Source organism: Patagioenas fasciata, chromosome 3 (assembly GCF_037038585.1).
Source record: "Patagioenas fasciata isolate bPatFas1 chromosome 3, bPatFas1.hap1, whole genome shotgun sequence".
Lineage (NCBI taxonomy): Eukaryota > Metazoa > Chordata > Aves > Columbiformes > Columbidae > Patagioenas > Patagioenas fasciata.
The window spans coordinates 115,231,869-115,254,479 of record NC_092522.1 but is presented as its reverse complement, the minus strand read 5'-3'; the positions used below and the strand labels follow the sequence as shown (position 1 = coordinate 115,254,479).

The window sequence follows — 22,611 nt, the reverse complement described above, 5'->3', positions numbered from 1 at the left end:
CACCAGTGCCAAGTATAGGGGATAATCACTTCTCTAGTCCTGCTGGCCACACTATTCCTGATACAAGCCAGGATGCTGTTGGTCTTTTTGGCCACCTGGGCACACTGCTGGCTCATGTTCGGCCCCCAGGTCCTTTTCCTCCAGGCAGCTTTTAGCCACTCTTCCCCAAGCCTGTAACTCTGCCTGGGGTTGTTGTGACCCAAGTGCAAGACCTGGCACTTGGCCTTGGTAAACCTAACACAACTGGCCTCAGCCCATTGATCCAGCTGGTCCAAACCCCTCTGTATGGCCTTCCTACCCTCCAACACACACCCAACTTGGTGTTGTCTGCAAACTTACTAAAGGTTCACTCAATTCCCTCATCCAGATCATTGATAAAGAGATTACACAGAACAGAATCTTGAGTAAAGGGATCGATCAAATCTGGGTGCCCCCAGTCCTGGGAGTAAAGGGAGTTGCACACTTTGTTTTCAAAGAATGCAACCTTTTGCAGGTACCTGCATCTTTCCTGAAGATGTTTTGAGAATGTTTATCACATCTAGGTTTGTTTTTTTTTTTTATTCCCATGGAGGAATACCTTGGTTTTAATTAATACAGGTTAATTACTTGCTACCCTTCTAGGTCTAACAGCACTGTCCAAACTGCTGGGGGACATGGGTATCATGGCACAGCAGGACAAATTTTTTCATATAGAGAGTTTTAGGTCCTGAAGTTTGTGGCTTTAGAAAAAGCAGACATCTTCAGGATTAGACAGTAGCTGAGCGGAGTAGTTCGGACTGCAGCTTTTCATTTCTGTGAGTGCTCTTCAGTTAAGTACCTTGCCCAAGGTCTCATAGGAAGGCCGTGGATGAGGTCAAAAGCATCCAGGTTTCCCATATCCTTGGCTGCTTTTCTAAACTGTAGACTCTGTATTTGTTCAGTATTTTTTGTTGAGGAGGCTTATTCACACACACACACAAAAAAAAAACCAAAACAAAACAAAACTGTGTTAATGTATTTTATCTGAAAAGTTTGGAGTGTAAGCAGAGCCTAGTCAGTTGTTAACACCTCCTTAAAAATAGGAAAAGCTAGGAAAAGCATTTTGTAATGGAACTTTACGAAGTTAAACTATCTAAAGTATTAAGTAATTTCAAAGTTTCTACCCAGGACAAAGGTAAGAGACGAAGACATTACTTGAACTATTTTAGCATGTGCCACAGCTTTAGTGCCATTATGAAATTGTGAGGTGTATGGTGGTGGAATTTTTTTGGTTTTTTCCTTTTTTTTTTTTTAGAATAATACTTCAGAAAATAACCAATTAATTGTATTTGTCGGATTAAATTCCAAACCAATTGCACTTAAACATTTTTCTGTTTCGTGAGCAGGTTGGTTTTTTTCAGTACTGAGAAGCAAACTGATGTAGAAGTCGTTCAAGCTTATGCTTATCAAATGCACATTGAGTTCTTCCAGAACATGTAATGCTTTATATAAACACTGATCAGAATTATTCGGGACAAACAGGGTCCCCCAAAGGATTTGAGCTGGAAGTTGGTGTCGGTGTTTGGGGTGCCATGGGCGTAACAGCGTTTTCTTCAGCCCCAGCCCATCTGCGTGAAGGGAAGGGCTCACTTGGAGGCTGGGACTTGGAGGCCTTCTCTCCTCAAGGAAACAAAATAATTGGCTTTTCAGCCCAGTAACTGGCTTTTCAGCCCTGAAGCCTCCCTGGAGACAGCCCAAAGGTGGCAGTGGGACAGGACACAAGGGATCAGCAGGATTAGCCACACAAGCAGCAGCAGACTACAGGCGTCTGGGCACTTAGCTGACTAGTATTAAGCCAAATATATAATTTTCATTTCTCGGGAGAACGTTTCTATCTTTATCAGGAGCTGGGAACTTTCATGTTTTTAACCATGTCTATAAATACTGGAAACAGTGGGGTTTTTTTCCTTCGAGACATCTCTGTTTTTAAGAACATGGCTGGTAGTCACACACATCTCATCCCCCCAACTGGTGTTGCCCACAGTAGCACCAGTACAGACCAGTAGAGACCAGTATAATGGTATTCCTGCACCCAAACCCACCTGCTCTTCCCTGCCGTACCCTGAGCGAGTTGCTGGGGCTGGGAGAGCCCGTGTTCTTTCTGCTGACAGAAAACATGGCTGGTCACAGTGTTTCGAACAGCCACTGCAGTTTTGGGCCCCTCACTACAGAAAAGACAGAGGTGCTGGAGAGAGTTCACAGGAGGGCAATGAAGGTGGTGATGGGTCTGGAGCACAAGTCTTGTGAGGAGCAGCTGAGGGAACTGGGGCTGTTCAGCCTGGAGAAAAGGAGGCTGAGGGGAGACCTTATCACTGTCTGCAACTGCCTGAAAGGAGGTTGTAGCATGGAGGGGGTTGGTCTCTTCTCCCAAGCAACAAATGATAGGGTGAGAGGAAATGGCCTCAAGTTGCACCAGGGGAGGTTTAGATTGGATATTAGGAAAAGTACTATTCATGGAAAGGGTTGTCAGGCATTGGAAAAGGCTGCCCAGGCAAGTGGTGGAGTCACCATCCCTGGAGGTGTTTAAAAGACGCACAGATGAGGCTCTTAGTGACATGGTTTAGTGGCAGTTAGGTTATGGTTTTCCAACCAAAACGATTCTATGATATATGACTGATCACCGGGTTGTGTCTGAAGGCTTGAGCTGTGGATGGCATCTGTGCGCTGTTCCTTCAGAGTACTTGCTAACCAGACTCCTCTAAAAACTGGTAAAAAGGCAAGAATAGTGGATTTCTTTGTGAAATCCGTATTTTTCTGAAATGCAGAGCTCCCTCTCTTTTCCAGAGGCTGCTAAATCAGCAGGTTTGCTCGTATTGAGAGAGGCTGTTAAAAACTATCAGTGTTTACTGTGTTCACCAACAGCAACCACCCAGCTGATCACAGATCCCGCATTTAACTCTCTCGAGGGACGAAGATAACTGGGGACTCCTTCCCTCAAAATCATCACACAGCAACGATCTGCTTAACAATACTTAACTAATAACCACGGTGACGCGCTTCTGTTTACTGTAAAAACAAGGTAACCGAAACCCTCCGGAGCCACCGGGTATCATCCCCAAATACGTGCCTCGCCTTCCCCTTTGTCTCCTGGCCCCAAAGCCTTCGGGCGGGCACCGCCTGCCGCCGCCACCCCGCCCCGGCGGCGAAAAACGAAAGTGAGGGACAAAAAACCGCCCAGAAGAGCCGTGTTTTGACCGGTGTGTCCGGCAGCAGGGAGGGGAACGCACAGCCCTGCCCCACTGCCCGCCCGCGCTGGCGGGCGGGGGAAGGCGGCGCGCTCGGGGCGGCGGCGCATGCGTGGTGCGGGCGGAAGGGGCCGGGGCCACCGCCTCCTTGTCCCTGCCGGGCTGGGGCGCGCATGCGCTGTAGTGGCGGCAGGGGCGAGCGGCGGCGGGGGGAGGTTTGCCGCGCTCTCGCTGTCCCTCTCCCTCGCCCTCCGTGCGCGCCGGGCTCGCCCTCCCGCCATGTTGTTGTGAGCCCCTCGCGGCCGAAGGGGGGGCGGGGAGGCAGGAAGGAGAGCCGCCGAGAGGGAGGAGGAGGCGGAGGCGGGGGGGGGCGGTGGCGGTGGGCCGGCGGGCGGGCAGGGGTGTCCCAGGGCCCGCTCCGGCTCCATCGCAGCGAGCAGCGCCGCCAGCCAGCCCGTGAGTATCCTCGGGGGCCGGGGCCGCGCTGGCTGGGCCGCGGGCGGAGCGGGCGGGCGGGCCGCCCCCCCCCGCTGCTTCCAGCCACCCCCCCTTCTCCCAGCCCCCTTTTGTCTCCGGCCTTGGCTGCGCGCCGAGGGAGGGGAGGGGAGAAGGAGGGCGGGAGGGGGCCATGTTGTGGCAGGTCACCGGGCGGCGCAGGGCCTGCTCGGCGGCCGCCCGCGCCTCGCCGCCTTTGTGTACTCCCGGCTCGCCGGGGAGCGGCGCCGAGGTGGGGAGGGAGCGCCGGGAGGGGAGGCGGCGGTGGCGGCGTGAGGGAGGCGGAGGGCGGGGGGGCGGCGGCTTTGTGCTCTCGGCGAGCCGAGCGGAGCGGGGACTCGGGGAGCAGTTCCTTCCCAGCGTGTTTTGCGGGGGGAAACCGGGGCCATGGCCTTGGGAGGCGGTCGGGGATGTGGGGGGGAGCGGAACCGGGCGCGCACACGCCTGAGGGTGAGCAGAGTTCGGGGCAGGCCTGGGGGCGGGAACACGGCGGGGTTACAGTGGGCTGGGGGACGTAGGGGCCTCGTTCCGGCAGCCCCGCAGACAGTTCAGTGCGGAATTTGGGTGAAATGGGCTTTGTTTAAACGGACCGAAAGCGTGAAAAACTTGCATTATTCTTTCTTTAGTGCTCTTAAGGATAATGACTGTTTTCTGAGGGTGGAGCGAGAACGCCAAATGCTTTTTTGGTAGTTGATGCCACACAATGAAGTGTTAGGTTTTAATTTTTCTTCAAACGTGTCTGCACAGACAACAATAACAAAAAGTTGAGAAAAATGCCAGCTGCCCTGAGTGGATCTTGCTTACAACTAACAGTTTGGTTTTTAATCTCCTTGGCAGTCATTGTGCAAAGATTTTTTTTTTTTTTTTGGCATTGTACTCTTCCATGTATTTCATAATCTCAGACTCTAATTCCTTGAGAGAAAATTAATATACTCAGGACTCTTGATATTATTCTGGCCTAGTGTTTGAAACAAGATGGCTTAACACGAAAACGTGTAGCATGTTTTATATGTGATGTGGTAAACAGGTTAAATCAGCTGATCTTGGGATGCTTTTTTCTGAGTCATGTGGCTGTTCATGAGCTATATAGGTCATTGCAAGTGAAAATTGGTGGAACTTATTATATCACATAGTTGTTGGTCACTTCTGTGCTATCTGTTACAAAAATACTTAAGAATTTATTTTAGCTTCTCTTTTACTGAAGTCATTGTTGCATCTCAACTGAGAGATCAGGCTTTTTTTAATTACCATGAGTTGATAGTATAACTCTTCAGGTATGTGGCATATTAATACATTTGAAATATAATTACTACCCTATATTGCTATTTTTACATATAAACCAGTATTTTGTTATATTTAGTAACATCTAGGTTTAAAACCAAGTCTTAACAACAGTTGTAGTTTTGTTGAGAAGCTGAGAGAATTATTGTCTACCTCCCTCTGGTCTACAACTCATTTGGTGTCAATACGAATATAAATATGTTAGGTAGGTGGCAGAAGGAAACTTGAATAAAGAGGGAAATGATAATTTAGTTGTGGTGTAGTTTGGGTTTTAGGTGCAGAAGTAACACTAAATCACCTCATAGTTTTCTGAAGAGTTCAGAGAGTTGAGAATTTGGAATTTGTCCCAGCAGATTGGTTAGCAGGCAAATACATGTGAGAAACTGCAGATTCTGCAGTTTATTATGTGGATATTGCACGTAGGAAAGTCCGTGTTATTTGAATGGTATTTTTTCTGCATTAATAAGAAATGATCCTTTTTTTCCGATATCACTCTGTAGTACCTAATATTTGTTTTCTATGTTAGGGATATTAGCACAGTGCTGAGGCCATTATAATCATTTCTGGTATCCTGATTGATCTCATGGTGCAAGAAGCTGTTGGCTGAAAAAGTTGGGCTAGTCTGTCTTTTGATGAGAAGATACCTCTTATCACAGTATATATTTAATCTTATGTGGGATTGTGGTGCACATTGAAAGCTTTATGTGCACGTTTTTCTCGAGATTTGTTCTCTCAGATGTTTCTTTGCAGTGTTCTGATTGGACCAGATACTGCAAATATTTGGGGCAAGTGTGTTAACAGGACATCAGTTTGTTGAATACTGTGAACTAGATCTGATTTTCAACAGCGCCTTCTAGTTCACCTTTAGGTATTTTTCCCTCTTGATTTAATGATATGTGAGTGTGCATTGAATAATCAACATATGTAGAATTTTCTAAAAGCATTCTCCGTGACAACTTTATTTTCTTCCTCTGTATAGTGGTTTCTAAAATTATTAAACCAAGTTTTTATAAAAGAAGCAAGTAATCCAGTAGATGGTTTGAATTCCTGCTTGTGTATCTTCATGTGTCTTTTTGAATGTGGAACTATATAAAATCTCACTGTCCATTTTAGTAGAAAGGAACCTGGATTCTCTTGAATGTTAAATTCTTCCTGTTTTGGGAATCTTCTGTGAAACAAGCATTAATACATCGTATTTTCTTAAAAAAAGTTTCTAATAGAAAATCTGTAAAGGAAGCAACATAAAACTGGAGTAGACATGTTTTATAAGTAACTCTCATCATTTGTATTATATATATATAGGTATGAGAGTTATCAGTCTCTCCTCTTCTATAAATTTAGTTGAAAATGCTTACTTCATTTAATGTGAATTTTCCACACCCATAACATAGCTCTTATCTTGATTATTCTGTACAGTGCAACCATTCCAGTGTTGTCACAAAGCCACTGCCCAGGCTCTTCTCTCAGAAATGGGACAAGAAGTCTTTAGTTTCAAAGCTGATTTTTCTCCTTCTGTAGCAACAAATACCAGTTTTATAGTGCTTTTAATAGTAAAGTTGGAGGCACTTCACAGTTATGTTGTGGAAAAGAGTTTTAAATTACATCAGAACATGTGAACGTATGTAGTTCTAGCTGCTTGGGTGTAATTTCAAGCAAGTTATGTAAAATTTATTTTATACTAATGGCTTACATACGGAAACTTTATAGCAAGATTTAGTTTGAATCCCACTCAAAATACCTGCTGTGACTTTCAGAGTTGTAGGCAAGAGCTTTTCAAGCTGGTATGTGAAATGTTTAGCTTACAAATAAAGACCAGATGTTGTCTCTAGCAATATCTTTAAAGATTATATTTCATTATTGGTTAACAGATTTCTTTTTTCTCTGAAACATAGCTATTTAAAAACAGTTGTAGATGTGTAGAAGAAAGATGTCTGAAGAGGTTATGACAACCATCTTGGGAGCTGAGAAGGAAGTGTTAAACCCTCAAATGTAGCAAAAAAAATCTCTGTAATAATCTGCATTTCTCTTTTTTGCTAGTTGTTCTAGAGATCAGTCTATTTTCACTAAACTTCAGAGGGGTGGTGTGATCCTCTGTCCTGTACTGACTGTGCTGATATCACATCCTCAACCTTTCTAGCAGTCACATTTTTGCAGCATATATTTATGTACATTGGACTAAGTAATCTGGTGTACCTTTTGTTATTTTGATTATTTTCAATTTTAATTTTTCATACTATTCTGGGATAGGTTACCTCCTGCTTCATTATTGCTATTGCTGCAAAATTGCAGTTACAGATCTGGTTGTCTTTGCATTATAAAGCTCTGGACATGTAAATCCTAATGGAAATAAGGATTGTGTCAGACCTGTGTTCATAACTTTGCTCTTAGATTTCATCCATGTTATTTTGGGTAAGAATTTTGAGGGTTGTATTGAACTAGTTACGTACATTTTTTCTTTGGCTGGTCTGAAGTTTCATACAGAATTTTTTCACAAATCTTTTCAAAGGGGAAGTGAATTTTTAAATGCTGGGTCGGTGTGTTTAGTTCCATAAGTCTTTACATGTGTGTATTGATTAAATACAAAACTAGACTTACTGGAGATGATTTTGTGTAGTTGAGCTAAAAATAACGGGTCTGTCTGGTTTTGACTCATTTTTCAAGTATCTTGCTGTTTATTTCCATTACGATGTATATTGCTTAAACTTTAGTTCTGGATGTACTACAATGATGAGTTAATCATGCAGTCTGAATAAGTTGCAGAACTGATGTTAGTTGGATATTTTGACAATAAGCAAATATCTACTGTAAGTAATAATAAGACAAATAATCTTTAGATCTTATGTATTGCATGTGAACCCAAGATCGTTCAAGATTATAAAAAAATCCTGCTACCGTCTATCTATCTATCTATATATTATGTATCTTCCTAAAGATTAGACATTCAGTAGTTGATAAGGCTAGATTAAAAATGTAGAATTGTGTAGAAGGATTAGAGGATTGTGGTTTCTTTTGTTTACATCTTCAGACCTAAGTGTTCTATTCTGATTGAATAGCTCTCCATATATGTCAGTTTTTGTTGTTTGGACTTAACACTCTTGGTTAGTGTGAGAAGTGAGGCATTTCTTGGACTTCAAAGCTATTTGCCACCCCCCCAAAAAAAGTACTTATGTAGGATTGATGGGGATATGTTGGGTTTTATATATGTAGTCCTCTTGCCTTAAAAAGTTCATTTATGTAGTAAAAGATTGTTAATACATCAGTTATAGTAGTTGAAGAATATGTGTGAAGATCATTTAGTGTATGTGTTCAGAAACAGGTATTTTTTTCCTGCGGAGCAGTTTGTCAGTATCAGAGATTTTTGCTGTTGTCATTTATGCTTGTTTCAAGCCGAGACTTAAATGCTTAAAAAATTAGTTGACAAACTTCATTTTAATCTGAGCCTGGAATCTTTGTTTCATGAAAAGCCCAAAACCTGTGGGTTAGAGAAGTTTAGTGTCAATGACTGGATTAGAATCTCACGTAGTTTAACAAATTTGAAAGAAAAGCTGAGGTTGGCATGTAAGAATGAGCTGTAGTTCAGATAGGTAAGTTAGTTTTCTGTGCTACTTCATTCCATAGTCTACAAATGTATAAATCAGACATAGCAGTATGGCAGAATTAGTGTTTTTACACATCATGCTGAGTAGTAATGTTAAAGAAACTGCTACTATTATGATTTAAAATCATATTTTGATTGTTTTTAGTGGGGAAGCATGGACAAGCGTTTATGATATGTGAGCAAGCCTTTTATGTTATCAAGACTTTTTAGGTTTCTACATAGCATTCCGTGTGCTCTCCTGGGCATGAAGGAAGTGGCCTGGCAAGAGACCAGAGAAACGATGCGTGTGAACGTTTGTCAGGAACCCCAGGGGGAGCTGGAGTGGGGGTTGTCCCAGCTGAAACAGTAGCTGTAGCAATGCCAGGGCCCAGCCGAGGTAAGAACACTCCTCGCACCGTCCCTGCAACTGCAGTGTTGGGTGCTTCCAGTGTCCAGGTACCACTCAGTCCATGTTCTCAGGGTGATGCTGCAGTTGGATGTTTCTTCCAGAGGCTGGTGAGCAGTTGAGTGGTTACTCCGGCAAGCGCTGCAGGCCCACAGGAGATAGCATTCATATAGATCGTTCAGTAGGTAGTCTATGTGGTTTTCATTGAAATAGTTCCTGTGTTTTGTGTTGAATCTGCATATTTAAGAAAGATATGTGTGAGTGAAGCTATGTTTTCAAAGCCTGTAGTAACCCAAACTCTGAAACTAATTTTGTTAAAACAGTTATAATTGAAACTGCATAAAATAATGTGAAATGTTCGATTTCGACCATTCGTTTAACTTGCATAAGCATTTTGTATTTCTGTGAGTACCTATTTTTTATCAGAATATCATCAAATCATTAGGTTTGAATTTATGCAAGGCAGTCAGTGTAGGTTGAAGAGGGACTATCCTCTGGTAGTCTTTCTGACAAGTAATATGGGTTTAGCCCACAATATTTCTTGTTATACTTACAGGTAAAAAATTTTGTTCACTTAAAATAGAAGTAGTAGAATTAAGTGTAGATCAAAACTGAGTTTTCTCCTTTTGCAGGCAGTATTCAGAAGAAAAAAATCCAGTTTTAAACTTTTAGTCTCAAACATTTAATTGCTACAACTTCTTAATTTTTCTTGAAAAACTTTGTCATGAATTTCAGATAGGAATGACTTTTTTTCCCTCAGGACTGTTGCACTGTGCCACTCTTAAGGCCACAGGGAACTTTTTTCACCTTTCCAAGTCCAAGGCCTTATGGAATGTGTTAAAAATGTAGTAGATATAGGAACAAATGTGAATAAACAAAATTTTATGACTTTAAAAGCAGGAATATTTGTTGTCTATTTTTTCTTCATCTGTTTTTTTCCAATTCTTTAATTTCTTTAGGCTTTTTTTTTCTAGTTTTACTCTATTTTCTTCCTATTACATTGATCTACATAGCAAAATAAAAATTATTTTCCCATGACATCCTGCTTCATGCTGTATCACATTCTGTATTATACAGAGACTGTAAAGCAGGTCTGTAAATATGAAATTCTACAATATTCTGCTTGCCCACTTGGACACAGATCCTGAGTATGAAAATGCTGGACTTTTCCTTATGAGTGTTCAGTCTGTTATACAGGTAACAGTGCCAATTTTCACTAGCGCTTCCCATGGTTGATCTGTTGTGTAGATAAAATTATTCACAGATAAGTAAGTGCTGAGTAACAGTTGCATCTCTCTTCTGCCACCTGCTTTCCATCCCCAGTTGGAATCAGAGCCATGTATTAATCAGCAGCTTCGTTTAATAATCAGTTAGGTGCCTCAAAACATTTCTCCAGTCCTCCAGCAACTAAATGTCATGAACCTTGTCTGTTTCCTGGTAACTTGAATGGGGGATGCGTGCACAAGTTCTCTTGTGTTTTAAAGGACCTCAGTGGCCTTACAGGTCGTGAAGATTTAGTGAAGGGGAAAGTACTCTTTGCTGTGCATTGTTACCCCAGTAAAAATAGTGTTTTTCCAGCTTGCTCTAATCAGTTCTACCCATTTTCACTGTTCCCATTCTTCCTTAGTGATATGAACTAACAAAAATCAAGTACAAACCAGGAAACTTTTCCATTTCAGTTATTTGAGTGTTCTCTGTGTACCAATGTTTTTTGGGATTTTGTTAAGATAGAAGTTAATCTTTTGCCTTTTTTTTTCCCCCCCCCCAAATAGACAACTCTTGAGTTATGAGTACGAAAGAAATGATAAGTACTAAAGAAATGAGTTTTCTAAAATGTAAGTTAATGCAAACTGTAGAGTTGAGATTGTATTCTGTGAGTATTGAGTAGACAGAATCTCTGTGTATATGAGTATATGTATTTTTTTAATACATTTAGAGAAATAATGCAAAGAAAATTATCAAATGCAAATATAGTAGATAAATATCACAGAATGTTTTGAGGTTGGAAGGGTCTTCTGGAGGTCATCTGGTCTAATCCCCCGCTTAGGTAGTACCACCTAGTTGCCCAGATTGTTGTATAGATACATAAATAAGAAGTGGAAATGAAGATACCGAAATCTTTGATTCAACATACATTATCTAAGCTTACCTTAAAACTGTGGATCTTACGTAAATTTTAGTATGTCATAGTACAGTCGAAGAATGTAAGACAGTGCCCAAGTGATAAAAAAGCATTTTAGATAAATATAGCAAGACTGAATCATTTTTTTTTTTTCGTGAAGACAGTGAAGCCCTAGACTCACTGATTCAGTTGGAGCTTAAGATGTATAGAAAGTGACATGCGAAAATGGAAAATTGTAAATTCAGCAGGGCTTTTTCAGCTAAAATGATCACAAAAAGTAAGACATTTTCATTTATTGTCTTCTGGGAAGAAACTTGCATAAACCTTAGGCATTAACAGATAAATTCAAGTAAATACAGAATGTGGAAAAAACATCTATTTTCTTCTGTACCAGAAGATACCTGATGCTTTTAACCGACTCTTTGAGTGGTGTGTAGAAGTGGGTTGAAAGAAGAGTTGTTGGGAGCAATTTAAGAGGAGCAGATCAACTTGACTGGAATCACAGATGGGTGTTGAAGAATCTTCGAATTAGGTGAAGTGCTGAAGAAGTTGAGTAACAGAATAAGATAGTAAGTATACTTGATTATTTCCAAGGAACAAATTCCTGGGAAGACTAGGGAAACATCTTTGTCTTCTGAAAACCATCTGGCATGTCTTCAAAAGAACTGAACATCTTAGTAAGCAGAAGCCAAGACAGCGTCCTCAGTATAGATAAAAATATGTTTAATGAGATATTTAATTTTTACCCTGGTTAAAAGATTGAGGAGTTGCTTGTCTGTGTCTGTCATCAGGGATTATTGAGAAATGAACTATGGGAATTATCAGCAAAGTCTCAATAGTTGGAAGGCCGTTTATGTCCTTAATAACATGCTTTAACTTTTAGCCAGCCCTGAAGTGGTCAGGCAGTTTGACTAGAAGGTCCCTTCCAATTGAAATATTCTATATTAATACACAGTAGCATTAGAGGCCATTAATAGCACAGGGGAAGATTGAGTGGGTTATCCTGGAGTTCCATTATAGTACTGATGCTTAATGTATTTTGATTTGGAAATTATCAAGACTGTGATGGAAAAATCGCAGGTGCCACACACATTTGAGAGAAGAGCAAGAAAGGTCAAGTACAGCAATTGGATGGAATTCAGCCCTTAGCAGCGATGGAAAAATCTTCTGAATACGTGTGTGGTTGATTAGTTGGTGTCTTAAATTAACTACCCGCTCTGACTCAAAACTGTAATCATTGGCTCATAGAACATTTTAGAATAAAAGGCACAGAAATGTGTGATACTGTTAACACTCACATTCTGTCTGTGTTCTAAGGTTGCTTCAGCTGTAGCAACAGAAAATTAAAGTGATGGACAGTGGTTACTCATATGGCAAAAACTTGGGATAGTTGAAGTATTTGGCTGGCAGAGTGGGAGGTTATACAGAATAGTTGGCAGCGTAAGGGAGGGCAGAGGCTAGAGGAGCATTCATTTGCATGAGAGATTATATCCAGAAGTGTTTGAACACTCAACTGAAAGGTCATGCATGCACAACTCCTCGATACTAGATGTCAGATCCAAAAGTGTTAAATGGAGTCAGGAGGCGGCCATTGTCACACTTCACATTAAAACAGCAGCAAATATCTAGTCACTGGCTGGTGGGATTAAGTATAAACTACTTAATCTAGAAATAGCTGTCCCTGGGTCTCATTCATCTTCCTTCAAAATATTTAAATAACTTTTTCCAATAGAACTTTAAATTCTTTCCAGTAATGATGAACTAACTACAAAAGCTATCTCGCTTGGGTTTTTGACATTTTTTTCTTTCCCTCAAGACCGAAAAAGCACATCAGGCTCTTTGGTAGCACAGTATCTGAAGAAGAGCACACTGTCCACTGCGGCATCATCCTTTTGTTAACGTTCCCATGGGACTACAGATAGGTTAGTGATCTGTCATTGATTCACATAACTTCTGTAATGGAGAACTGTATAGGATACAAAGCCTTAGTGATCAGCGGTCAGTCCATAGTACTTGGAGTTATGAAGATGAGGTTTTGCTGAAACTCAGGCTGTATTTTCTTGGATGTCAGAGAATTTGCAAATGTTCTTCCACGTGCTGAAGATCTACAGCAGTGTGACATTGCCAAAGCTGTTTGTCCTGTCTTTTCCCCTGTCTGCCCAAGCTACTTCCCTCCCTTCTGGCACAGGTACTTAAGCACTTCAGCAGTTTAAGCTAAATACATCAGGTTATTCATTTTAATGTGATGTTTGCTGCTTCTCCTCTTTCTGCCTCCAGCAGAGGGAAAAGGGTAGGAACTGATGGTGAAAACAGAGTCCTGCAGCCAGGTTTACCAGAGCCTTTGTCAGGTCTGAAGAAGCAAAAGTTGATAAGCAAAAGAATTCCAGAGAAGTGCTCTGGTTATAGCAGCCTTTTCAAAGCATCTGAAGGATAGTGGTGCTATAAACAGGAAAAAAATTGTGGTTTTGCACAAAGCTTCACTTGAGCTGCAGTTGTTATAAGTCATTTGTGTTAGAATTTACAAACTTGTGGGGAAGTTCTCTGAATAGCTGCTGAAACCAAGCAAAATCTTTTTTTGGTGGTTGGAGAAAACAAAGGAAAGAGTCTTACTGAGTTCAATAGTTTTTTAGCACTTTTGAAATATGGAGGAGAAGCTCTATATATTAGTTTATGCAAGTATTCAGCACTACTTCCATGGGGATCTATTAGAATTAATATAGCTATGAGAAAATGTGTGGATGTTGTTAAAGTAATAAAATGTGCAAGTGTTTGAAATCGTTGCCTCCAGGATGAAATGAACAATTTCTAGTGAAAAATTTGCCTTGATTTTAAACAATAAGATTGTTTTCTTTGTTGTTCAAATAAGATATTCTAATATGTTTGTGTAGTGGAAATTGGGAAGTAATTTTCCCATAAGAGACCTCACAGTCGTGTAGCCATCCCTTGGAACAGTGAACATAATCTTACCATTCAGGTTGGGAACAACATAATCTGTTTTCTGACTTTACAGTGGGAGTCACATTTCCTGAATCATTAGTTTTTCCTTTTATAGATTCTACTTAAAACTGTCCCTAGAAATTTAAAGTGAGCTTGCAGTCCATATTTTAGATTCCTGACTTTGTTTCCAACTAATACTTGAGGTTAAAAATAAAGTATAACTGAAATATAGCTATCTTTTAAGTGCTTTCAAAATACCTTTCATAAACAGATACTTTAAGACTTTTTCAAGTGCTAAGCAACTATGCAGCACATAAATTCTTGGCTTTTATTTTTAGTCTGTCATAGTAAAAGCTCAAGTTTTACCTTAGCTGATGAATGGCTTGTAAATGTTGTCTTTCTTTGAGGTTTGCAGTGGTTTCAGTTTTTGATTTTGCCTTTTTCTTCAATTAATTACAGTACCATTTAGCTCCACTTAACTAGAAACCCAGATTCTGAATGTCAAATACATTATTTAAGCAGCATCTCAAACTTGCCAATCAGTGAAAGTTTTCAAACCTCACAAACTAGGAAAAGAAATCTTAAGACTGGAACGATTTTCCATTGTGTTTAGGGGACAGCTGAGTGGAAGATATTTGGTTTGTGTCTTGGAAGATGTTCTATGCCCTGTTAAAACAACCTCGTTTAATATGTTCTTGGTGGGATTTTTTCCATCATACTAGTGCTGTATAGTTTGGAGTTAGTGTCATAAGTTTTTCAGGTGAATTTTAAGGTCGTAGCTTTTTGTGTGTTTAAAAAAGTCTAAATGTCTTGCAACCTGCATATGTGAGGCATCGCCTTGTTACTTGCTCGTGACTCTCACAATTCTGGCAGCAGGTGTAGCTGGAAAGAGGTAACGTGTCTTTCCCTTCTATTTGATTTGAAAAAGCTAAAAAGCAATATTTGTTACATACTGCAAAATGTTTTAATGTAATTCAATTGAAAGAAAAGCATTGTGGACTTTTTGGTGATATGCTTAAAATCACTTTCCTAGCTGGGGAGAAGAAAAACACAGTATTGAATTTTGCAGATTTGTATTTTTAGTAGTTTCAAGCACATGGAATAGACATCTCAATGTTAACTGTCATCAGGATAAGGAGAGTAATTGCAATCATCTGACTGGTGCAAACAAATCATTCCATGTAACATCTGATCTCCAGAGACTTGTTTTCTTAATCACGGTGCCATTTTGATGCATCTCTGTAGTTTCTGACCTTTTCACCAACATTTCAATGTACAGCTCATAGTTTCTGCTCTTGAGGTACTTGACCACTTGTCTCTGATGCTATCAAGCTGTGAACTGCTACCCCACTTTGCAGATTGTAATATTGTGTCTTTGTTAAGTATATTCATGAGCACGCTTATGCTTTCTTCAGTTTTTTTTTGTGCTGACGTAGTTCTTGAGTTAGTCTTTAAATTTTCACCGTTTCTGACAAACTTCTTGGGTTAGTCCTTACATTTTCACCTGCCTCGATGTCTCCAAATACCTGACACTCATGCATTGTAAAGTGTTTTAATGTGAACAACTGCTTAAATCTTAACTTTACCAATTCAGTTTCTCCTTGTATAGGTATTTGTAATTCGTCTGATGCTTAGATTGAGAGCTCTTTGAAGCAGAGTCCTTCCTACTTTAGTGCTTATTCAGTAATTAGCATAGGGAGACTGATTTGACACTACTGCAAAACAAATGGCATGTGGTCAGCTGTGCATTATCTTTGATTTAAATATAGACAAATTATCCTGCATACCTGTGCAGCAATAGCTCTGTGTGAGGAGTTACCATTCAGATTCCTGCTACTGTCAGTAGCAGTTCTTCTGGAGGTGATGAGGGCTGGAAACCGCCAATGTGGATTCCTGTGCCTTGGAGCCCAGCAGAAAGGGAACCAAAGACCCGAACTGGCTGCTTAGAGAGCCAGTTGGAGTTTCTTTGCATTTTATTCCCATGTGCTCCGTGTTCTAGGTGGGATTGAGTGAGGCCTCATTCCAAGCACAGTTGTTATGTGGTTGTGGAATTTTGACCCAAAGCTAAAACTGTGCCTTTGTGGCCAGGAAGGCCAATGGCATCCTGGAGTGTATTAGAAGGGGGGTGGTTCTCCTTCCCCTCTACTCTGCCCTGGTGAGACCACATCTGGAATATTTTGTCCAGTTCTGAGACCCTCAGTTCAAGAAGGACAGGGAACTGCTGGAGAGAGTCCAGCGCAGAGCGATGAAGATAAGTAAGGGAGTGGAGCATCTCCCTTATGAGGAAAGGCTGAGGGAGCTGGGTCTCTTTAGCTTGGATAAGAGGAGACTGGGGGGTGACCTCATTAATGTTTACAAACATATAAAGGGTGAGTGTCGTGAGGATGGAGCCAGGCTCTTCTTAGTAACAACCAATGATAGGACAAGGGGCAACGAGTTCAAACTGGAACACAAGAGGTTCCACTTAAAATTGAGAAGAACCTTCTTCACAGTGAGGGTGACAGACACTGGAACAGGCTCCCCAGGGGATTTGTGGAGTCTCCTACTCTGGAGACATTTAAAACCTGCCTGGGCACCTTCCTGTGTAACCTCATCTGGGTGTTCCTGCTCCGGCAGGGGGATTGGACTGGATGATCTTTTGAGATCCCTTTCAATCCCTAACATTCTGTGATTCTGTAAAACTTGTTTTAGGCATTCTAAGAGAGTTTTGCATAGACATCCAGGATAAGGTGGTGGGAGCCGTAAGCTTGGGGGAAAATGGTTGCATGTGGTCATTCAGACATTTTGCATTTGCAGTATATTTCTTTGTATTTTCTTGTTCACTTCTATTATTCAAGGTGCCAGGAAAATAAAAATATTTTAAGTTTGGGTCAGTGTTTTTTATTTTGCCTAATCTTATCTGCAGGTTTATAATGTAGTTTGCCTTTTTCTTTTTCATGTGATTAAAATTGGGGCGTATGAAAGTGTATGACACTGCTTTATTGCATGGAGGAGCTACATTTTTTTTCCTGAGCTACCTTGGTTTGGTACAGTTCACATGAAAGTCAGGTGGTATCTTGTGTATCTTTGTGAAGGTAATGGAGGAGTTATGTGAAAGCTTTTAGTGGAGATAATGGACATTGGAATTCACAGGGAGCAAAGCAAAGTGGTGGCTAACTGTGTGAAAGGAAAGAGGGGGGAAGCACATATTTGGATAAATTATTTGAGGAAATATATTATTTTGAATGAAAACAAATAACCTGGAGTTTAAACACCTAATCGGAAATTTTGCTTGTAATATCACCTCTTTATATTTTATTAGATGGTAATCCAAACATGGTGGAGCTTTTTGTCCACAGTTAGTGCTTCTACCTACCTTAAGTTCAGCTCTTTACGTGCTGATAGCTGCTTTCACATGTAAGTGCTCCTATATTTTTGTCGTCTTAAGTGGAAAAGTTGAAAAATTTGGCTTTAAATCTGTTATAACACAGATTTATTAATGCCAATCTTTGAAATAATTTTTGCTGCAAAGCATCTATTACTTTGTTTTGAATTGTAAATAGACTGCTTTATTTCCAGTAGCTTAATTGTCGTCAATATGAAGTCTTAGTTGTTATTTTAGACTTCTTTTACTTCTTTTGAAGAGCAGCTATGCTGGCCAACATTTAATGAGATACTAATGTCCAAGCTAAGCTTCTGCTCTTACTGAATTAGAAATGAGGCTTATTGAATAAGAAGTAGTCTCTTTAGGGTTTTTTTACAGTTGACTGATTTTTTTTTTCAGTTTTTAGGCAACTGTAGAAATCTATGGTTAGTTTAAATACACATCTTGTCCGAAGACAACATCCTTAGAAAACAGCTGAAAAAACTGATAACAGCAATTTCATGAAGTGTCCTTTCCCCTGCTTTAGACAGATAAAGTAGAAAACACATATGCCTCGTACAGTAATTCTTTTAAAATGTGTTAGAAGACACGTTCCTTAGTGTTCTCTGGCCGTCCTGGTGGTTATTCAGAGTTTAAAGGCTCAAAGAATCAAGGTAGATTTTGAAGCAGACTGGCATATATTTGAAACTTCTGCCAGTGATACAGAGGAGTTGTGTATTTTATCAGCAGCTTTCTTTAGAAGAGCTGGTTATTCATAGGGGAGCAAGCAGTCTAAAAATGCTGAATTTTGTCTTTGTGCTACCCGCAGTTCAATTCATTGCTAAAGACTAGATAGCTCCATTTCTTCATCTCTGGTTTTAACACCCACGTTAAGAACATCAGACTGTGTTGGTGTTCCCTGGTTTCCTCTTGCTTGCTGGAGTAGAAAAAAGGAAAAAATAAACCCAAAATCCCCACAACCAACCTAAGCAACAACAGAGCTTGTTCAAAGGACACTGGACTGTAAGGGAGGGTAAGTCATGACTGTACAAACTTCTAAGCAGAAGAATTACTGGTGGAAGTTCAGTTTTTGCATCTAGTGTTCTTGAAAACTATAGCCTTGAAAAAAAATAATGTTATGGGAAACACTTTGGCCATATTCAGGAGGAAAGAAAGTGAAAATAAATGCTCTGAAGAAGGGGATTACTATCTATCCAGAATTGCTGGGGGTGTGAGGAACTTTTCTGGTATCAGTGCTACAATAACATAAAATAAAACTGTTTCCTGGAAATCATCAGAGTGACTTTTGTCATTTCCTCAGCCTGACTTTTAATGGGGGGAAGGCGTGTGTATGCGGATGTGCATATACGTATGTACAAAATCTTTTTCTTGGTATAAATTATATTGCTTATGATTGATTTATGTTCCATGGGATTCCTTAAAATCACATTATTTTTAAGGTGATATTAAAAAAGACACAATTTTTGAAACAAATGTAAAGCTTTTGTTAAACTTTTTGGGCTGGGGGGGAGATATTCAGTTCTGGATTTTCTGGTATTAAATAGAAAAGTGAAAATAATGTAAGTACCTAAAGAAAACCCATCAGCAAAAAGAAGTCTTGATGGCAATGTAGAAAGTAAATTTATGGAAATTTTCACTTGATTCTGGGCCTGTACATTCGAATTGTTCTGATTCTTGTTAGCACATTTAAGACAAGCTTGTTGACCCTCAATTAGAATTAAAGTTGTATGTTTCATTAATCTTTATAATACATATTGAGATAAATGGTCCCTAGTTCCTGCTGGTGTGTAGATAAAATTTGGGTTTATACAGAGTTTTCGTCTTCAGAAAAGGCAAAGTTTTAGGCTTTTTTTTTTTAATAGCATATTGCCTAGAGATCTCTCAAGTTTTATGTTTTTTAACTTACTAAATACAATTTTTGAGTAAGAGCTAATGAAGTAATGAAGGCTGATGTCTCAAAATACCAATGCGGCAAGTTAATATCGTGTTTTCTTATAGAAGCAGCTGTATAGTGTTACTGCTTTCAGTGTAGAATTGAACAATAATGGTTAGAAATTGGTCTTGTGAATTCCTGTAAACTTCTGTGATGTTACCGGTAGCACTTATTGCTCTGTTACAGGAAGGCGATGCAAGCTGATGAGCTTAACAAGAAAAGTGTAGATTTTGAAAATAAGGGATTTGTTACGTACATTTACTGAAGTAACAAGCACCAATTAAATAATGAGCATGTTAAGACAAGATCTGCGACTCAGGTTTCATTTCACAACTTTGTTTTTGAACTTCTGAATATACTTCGTGTCTTGCTTTTTTGTTTGTGGTATATTTCTGTAGGAACATCGTGGTGAGAAATGCAGGATAATATATGCATGTCTTAGAGTGCAGTAGGGCAAAGGTTAAGAGTCTCACCAAACTAGATGGGATTACACCTGAACTATTTGACATTGAAGATTAAACTTGTACATTTTCTTGTGTGAAAGACAGTTCTTCAGTTTGATTTACATGCAGTAAATGCCCAGTCAGCCCTTTTTTTGCAAGAGTTACCTTTTCTCATAGCTCATTTAAATAATAAACTAAAAAATGCATGATAAAAATTAAATTAATTATTTAAACTCGTTTTTATGGGATTTTTCTTCGATGTTGTAAAACCATATATAAACATTTTATCCATTGCCTCTTCTGTAGACTTTCATTTTACAAATTTCTGCAACACCTATCACCCCGACTTCCTCTTCTGTACATTTCTCAGAAATTCTTCTGAGTAGGTAATTTCTTAGAAGATTAAAAGACTTTGAGAAACCTGCTAAGTTATTTAGTATAAACTATATGCCCTGCTTCTGTTGGAATATATCACTTTAGCTCTTCTAATGGAGCAAGCGATGGAACTGTTATAAATAGCTATAAAATCTGGTTTCAGTACAGACATATTATTACTAATTTATGTGGGGCTGGTGATTCTGCCAGTATTTGACTGTAGGGATCAAAATCCAGAGCTTGAGGACACCTGACAGTGGTTTAGAAAAACCGGTCCTGACAGATCTGCCAGTCTGGGGTAGAGCTGGAGCTGGTTGGGTGGGCAGACGGACACAGCCTGTGTGAGGGAGAGATAAGTTTCTTATGTGATGATACAGTTTGTGTTGAGGGGGAACAAGTGCAATTACCTGTTTCTTGGAGCACGTTTCATTGCATAGCTGGGAGGGGAGCCCAGGGTTCCTGAATCTTGTTAGGCGGATGAGCCATCATGGATCTCTGAAGCAGGTGGCAAGATTTGCTTCTTTTTCCTCTGTTTTCATTCGTGGGAGGTGCTGTCCTGTTATTCTTGCTCTGTATGGTCTGTTGGCAGAAGGCTGTGCAAGTAGATACGTAGCTTACAAACTTGGCAGTGACTTGTGAGGTGCTATTAAACATAATTTTATGTATATTTATATATATATGCTGTTGATAAAAACCTTGGAAATTCCTCTCTCCTGTTTGTATACTTCCAGATTACTGAAACTCCTACTGAAAAGAAAGCAAGCAAAACGTTTGGTCAGTGTTGTATATAAAAGTGTCAGCTCTTGTGATCACCTTGTCCCTTTGTGATTCAGCTTTTTCAGCAAATGGGGCAGTACTTCTGCTGAGTATATTTTTTCCCCCTTGCTAAATGCTGCAGAAGCCCTATCTTGAAATCTGCCAGGCCAACTAAGTTGACAAACTAAATTTGTTTTGTATTAAAGGTCATATGGTGCAAAAGTATAACTCGATCTGAGAATATGAGTTAAGTAACCTAAAATACAGGGGCTGAAGAATTATTCACTTGACTGTAAAAAGTTTGAGTTGGTTTTAGAACACCGTATTTTAAAGCAATGAAAATTGTTAAGTACTTACTGGGAGAAGATGTTATGCTTTTGAGACTATAACCATGGAAATGGGTTGCGACTTAAAATTGGTTGCGTGTTTTGTCAGAAATGCCTAACTTGTTTATTTGGACTGCTTAAGGAGCTTGGACATATTTGAGTATTTATTTAAGTCTGCATTACTGTTCTGTATGGTCCTCAGAAAATGTTACCTCTTTCCAAAACGCACATGCCTGTAGATTTTGAATTACTAGGGAGCAACAACTTTTATTAACCAGTTTGATAGTAAGTGAACCTTAGATTCCTTGGTGCTTCAAAGAGGTATGAGAAGGTGCATCTAGCCAAAGGCAGCTTTAATCAAACAAATGCCTTGTTTTCTCAAAATGTTGCACAAAATATTTAGTATTTTGTAACTAACTTGTGTACAAAACAGTTTGGTTGTGATTCTAGTAGTTACCTATTCAGCTGCTTAACAACCTCTGTTATCTGGCTGCACTATTCTAAACCAAAATAAGGACATGTTAGGTAATTCAACCAAATGTATCTAGTCAAGTGTCTGATGGGACTTTACAACACAGTGTTTAGCTTAATGGAGGGCTGGCAGAATTGCTATGTATTGTGTTGCAAAATACAGCTATTTTTGTGTTCTTATATTACTTTAACTTGCTAATAATGCTACATCTCTGCCATAAGCATATATCATATATAAGGTAAATGCTGCAGACAAGACACCCTGCAGAAAAATTACTAGAAAGGTGTTTTGCATTAAAGTCATTCAGCAAAAAAGAAAAAAGGCTGAAACATTTGCAATGTAAACAGCATCTTCCCTTTCCAGTCACAGTACTGTAATTACCAGGTGTTCTGTGTTCAATTTCTGTCCTGGTACCACAGCTGGAACTGCAAAATGTGTTCTCCTTTTCTTCATCAGGTTGTTAAGGAATTCACCTGGGAGAGGAGGGATGAGATTTGGAATTTCTTAATGCAGAAAAAGTGGTTTTCTTTCTACTCAGCCGCTTTAACCTCTTTTTGTTTTATAAAATGAAGTCCTATATTTCTCTTTCATATTATATTTTTTGTTTTGTTATTATTTTTCTTCAACTCTTTTCTTCAAAGAAAGGGCTGATCTTTGCTTTTTGCAAGAAAATGGTAAGAAGTTTGTTTCAAGCAGGATTCAGGGTTGTTGGGAAGGGTACTTGTCCCTGGATCTGGGTGTGTGGATTCCAGAAATTGTTATTATTTTAAGTAGTGTTTCTTGTAGTAATTCTCTATGACTATGCAGTCAACAGTCTGCCTTGTGAATTTTGTCCTGAGTTATGTCAGGACACTGTTTTGTGATACTGGTTTATCATCTTGTGCCACTGAGCAGGTGCTCCTGCCCCACCTTGCTCCAGAC

General features: G+C 39.8%; 1 protein-coding gene across 6 annotated transcripts in view; it reads left to right on the top strand.

Annotated features, from left to right (window-relative positions):
- Window positions 1-3,540: 3,540 nt before the first annotated feature.
- Window positions 3,541-22,611, top strand: part of PUM2 (pumilio RNA binding family member 2) — a 67,385-nt gene continuing 48,314 nt past the window's right edge. For 4 of the 6 annotated variants that reach the window (XM_065835026.2, XM_065835023.2, XM_065835019.2 and 1 more), the window contains exon 1: window positions 3,824-3,930. In XM_065835026.2, the coding sequence (XP_065691098.1) occupies window positions 3,832-3,930 (99 nt within the window). In that variant the 5' untranslated portion in view covers window positions 3,824-3,831. Of the gene's footprint in view, window positions 3,660-3,823; window positions 3,931-11,513; window positions 11,654-12,900; window positions 13,007-22,611 lie in introns of those variants that run through there. The other 2 variants (XM_065835021.2, XM_065835020.2) reach the window with 2 other exon arrangements.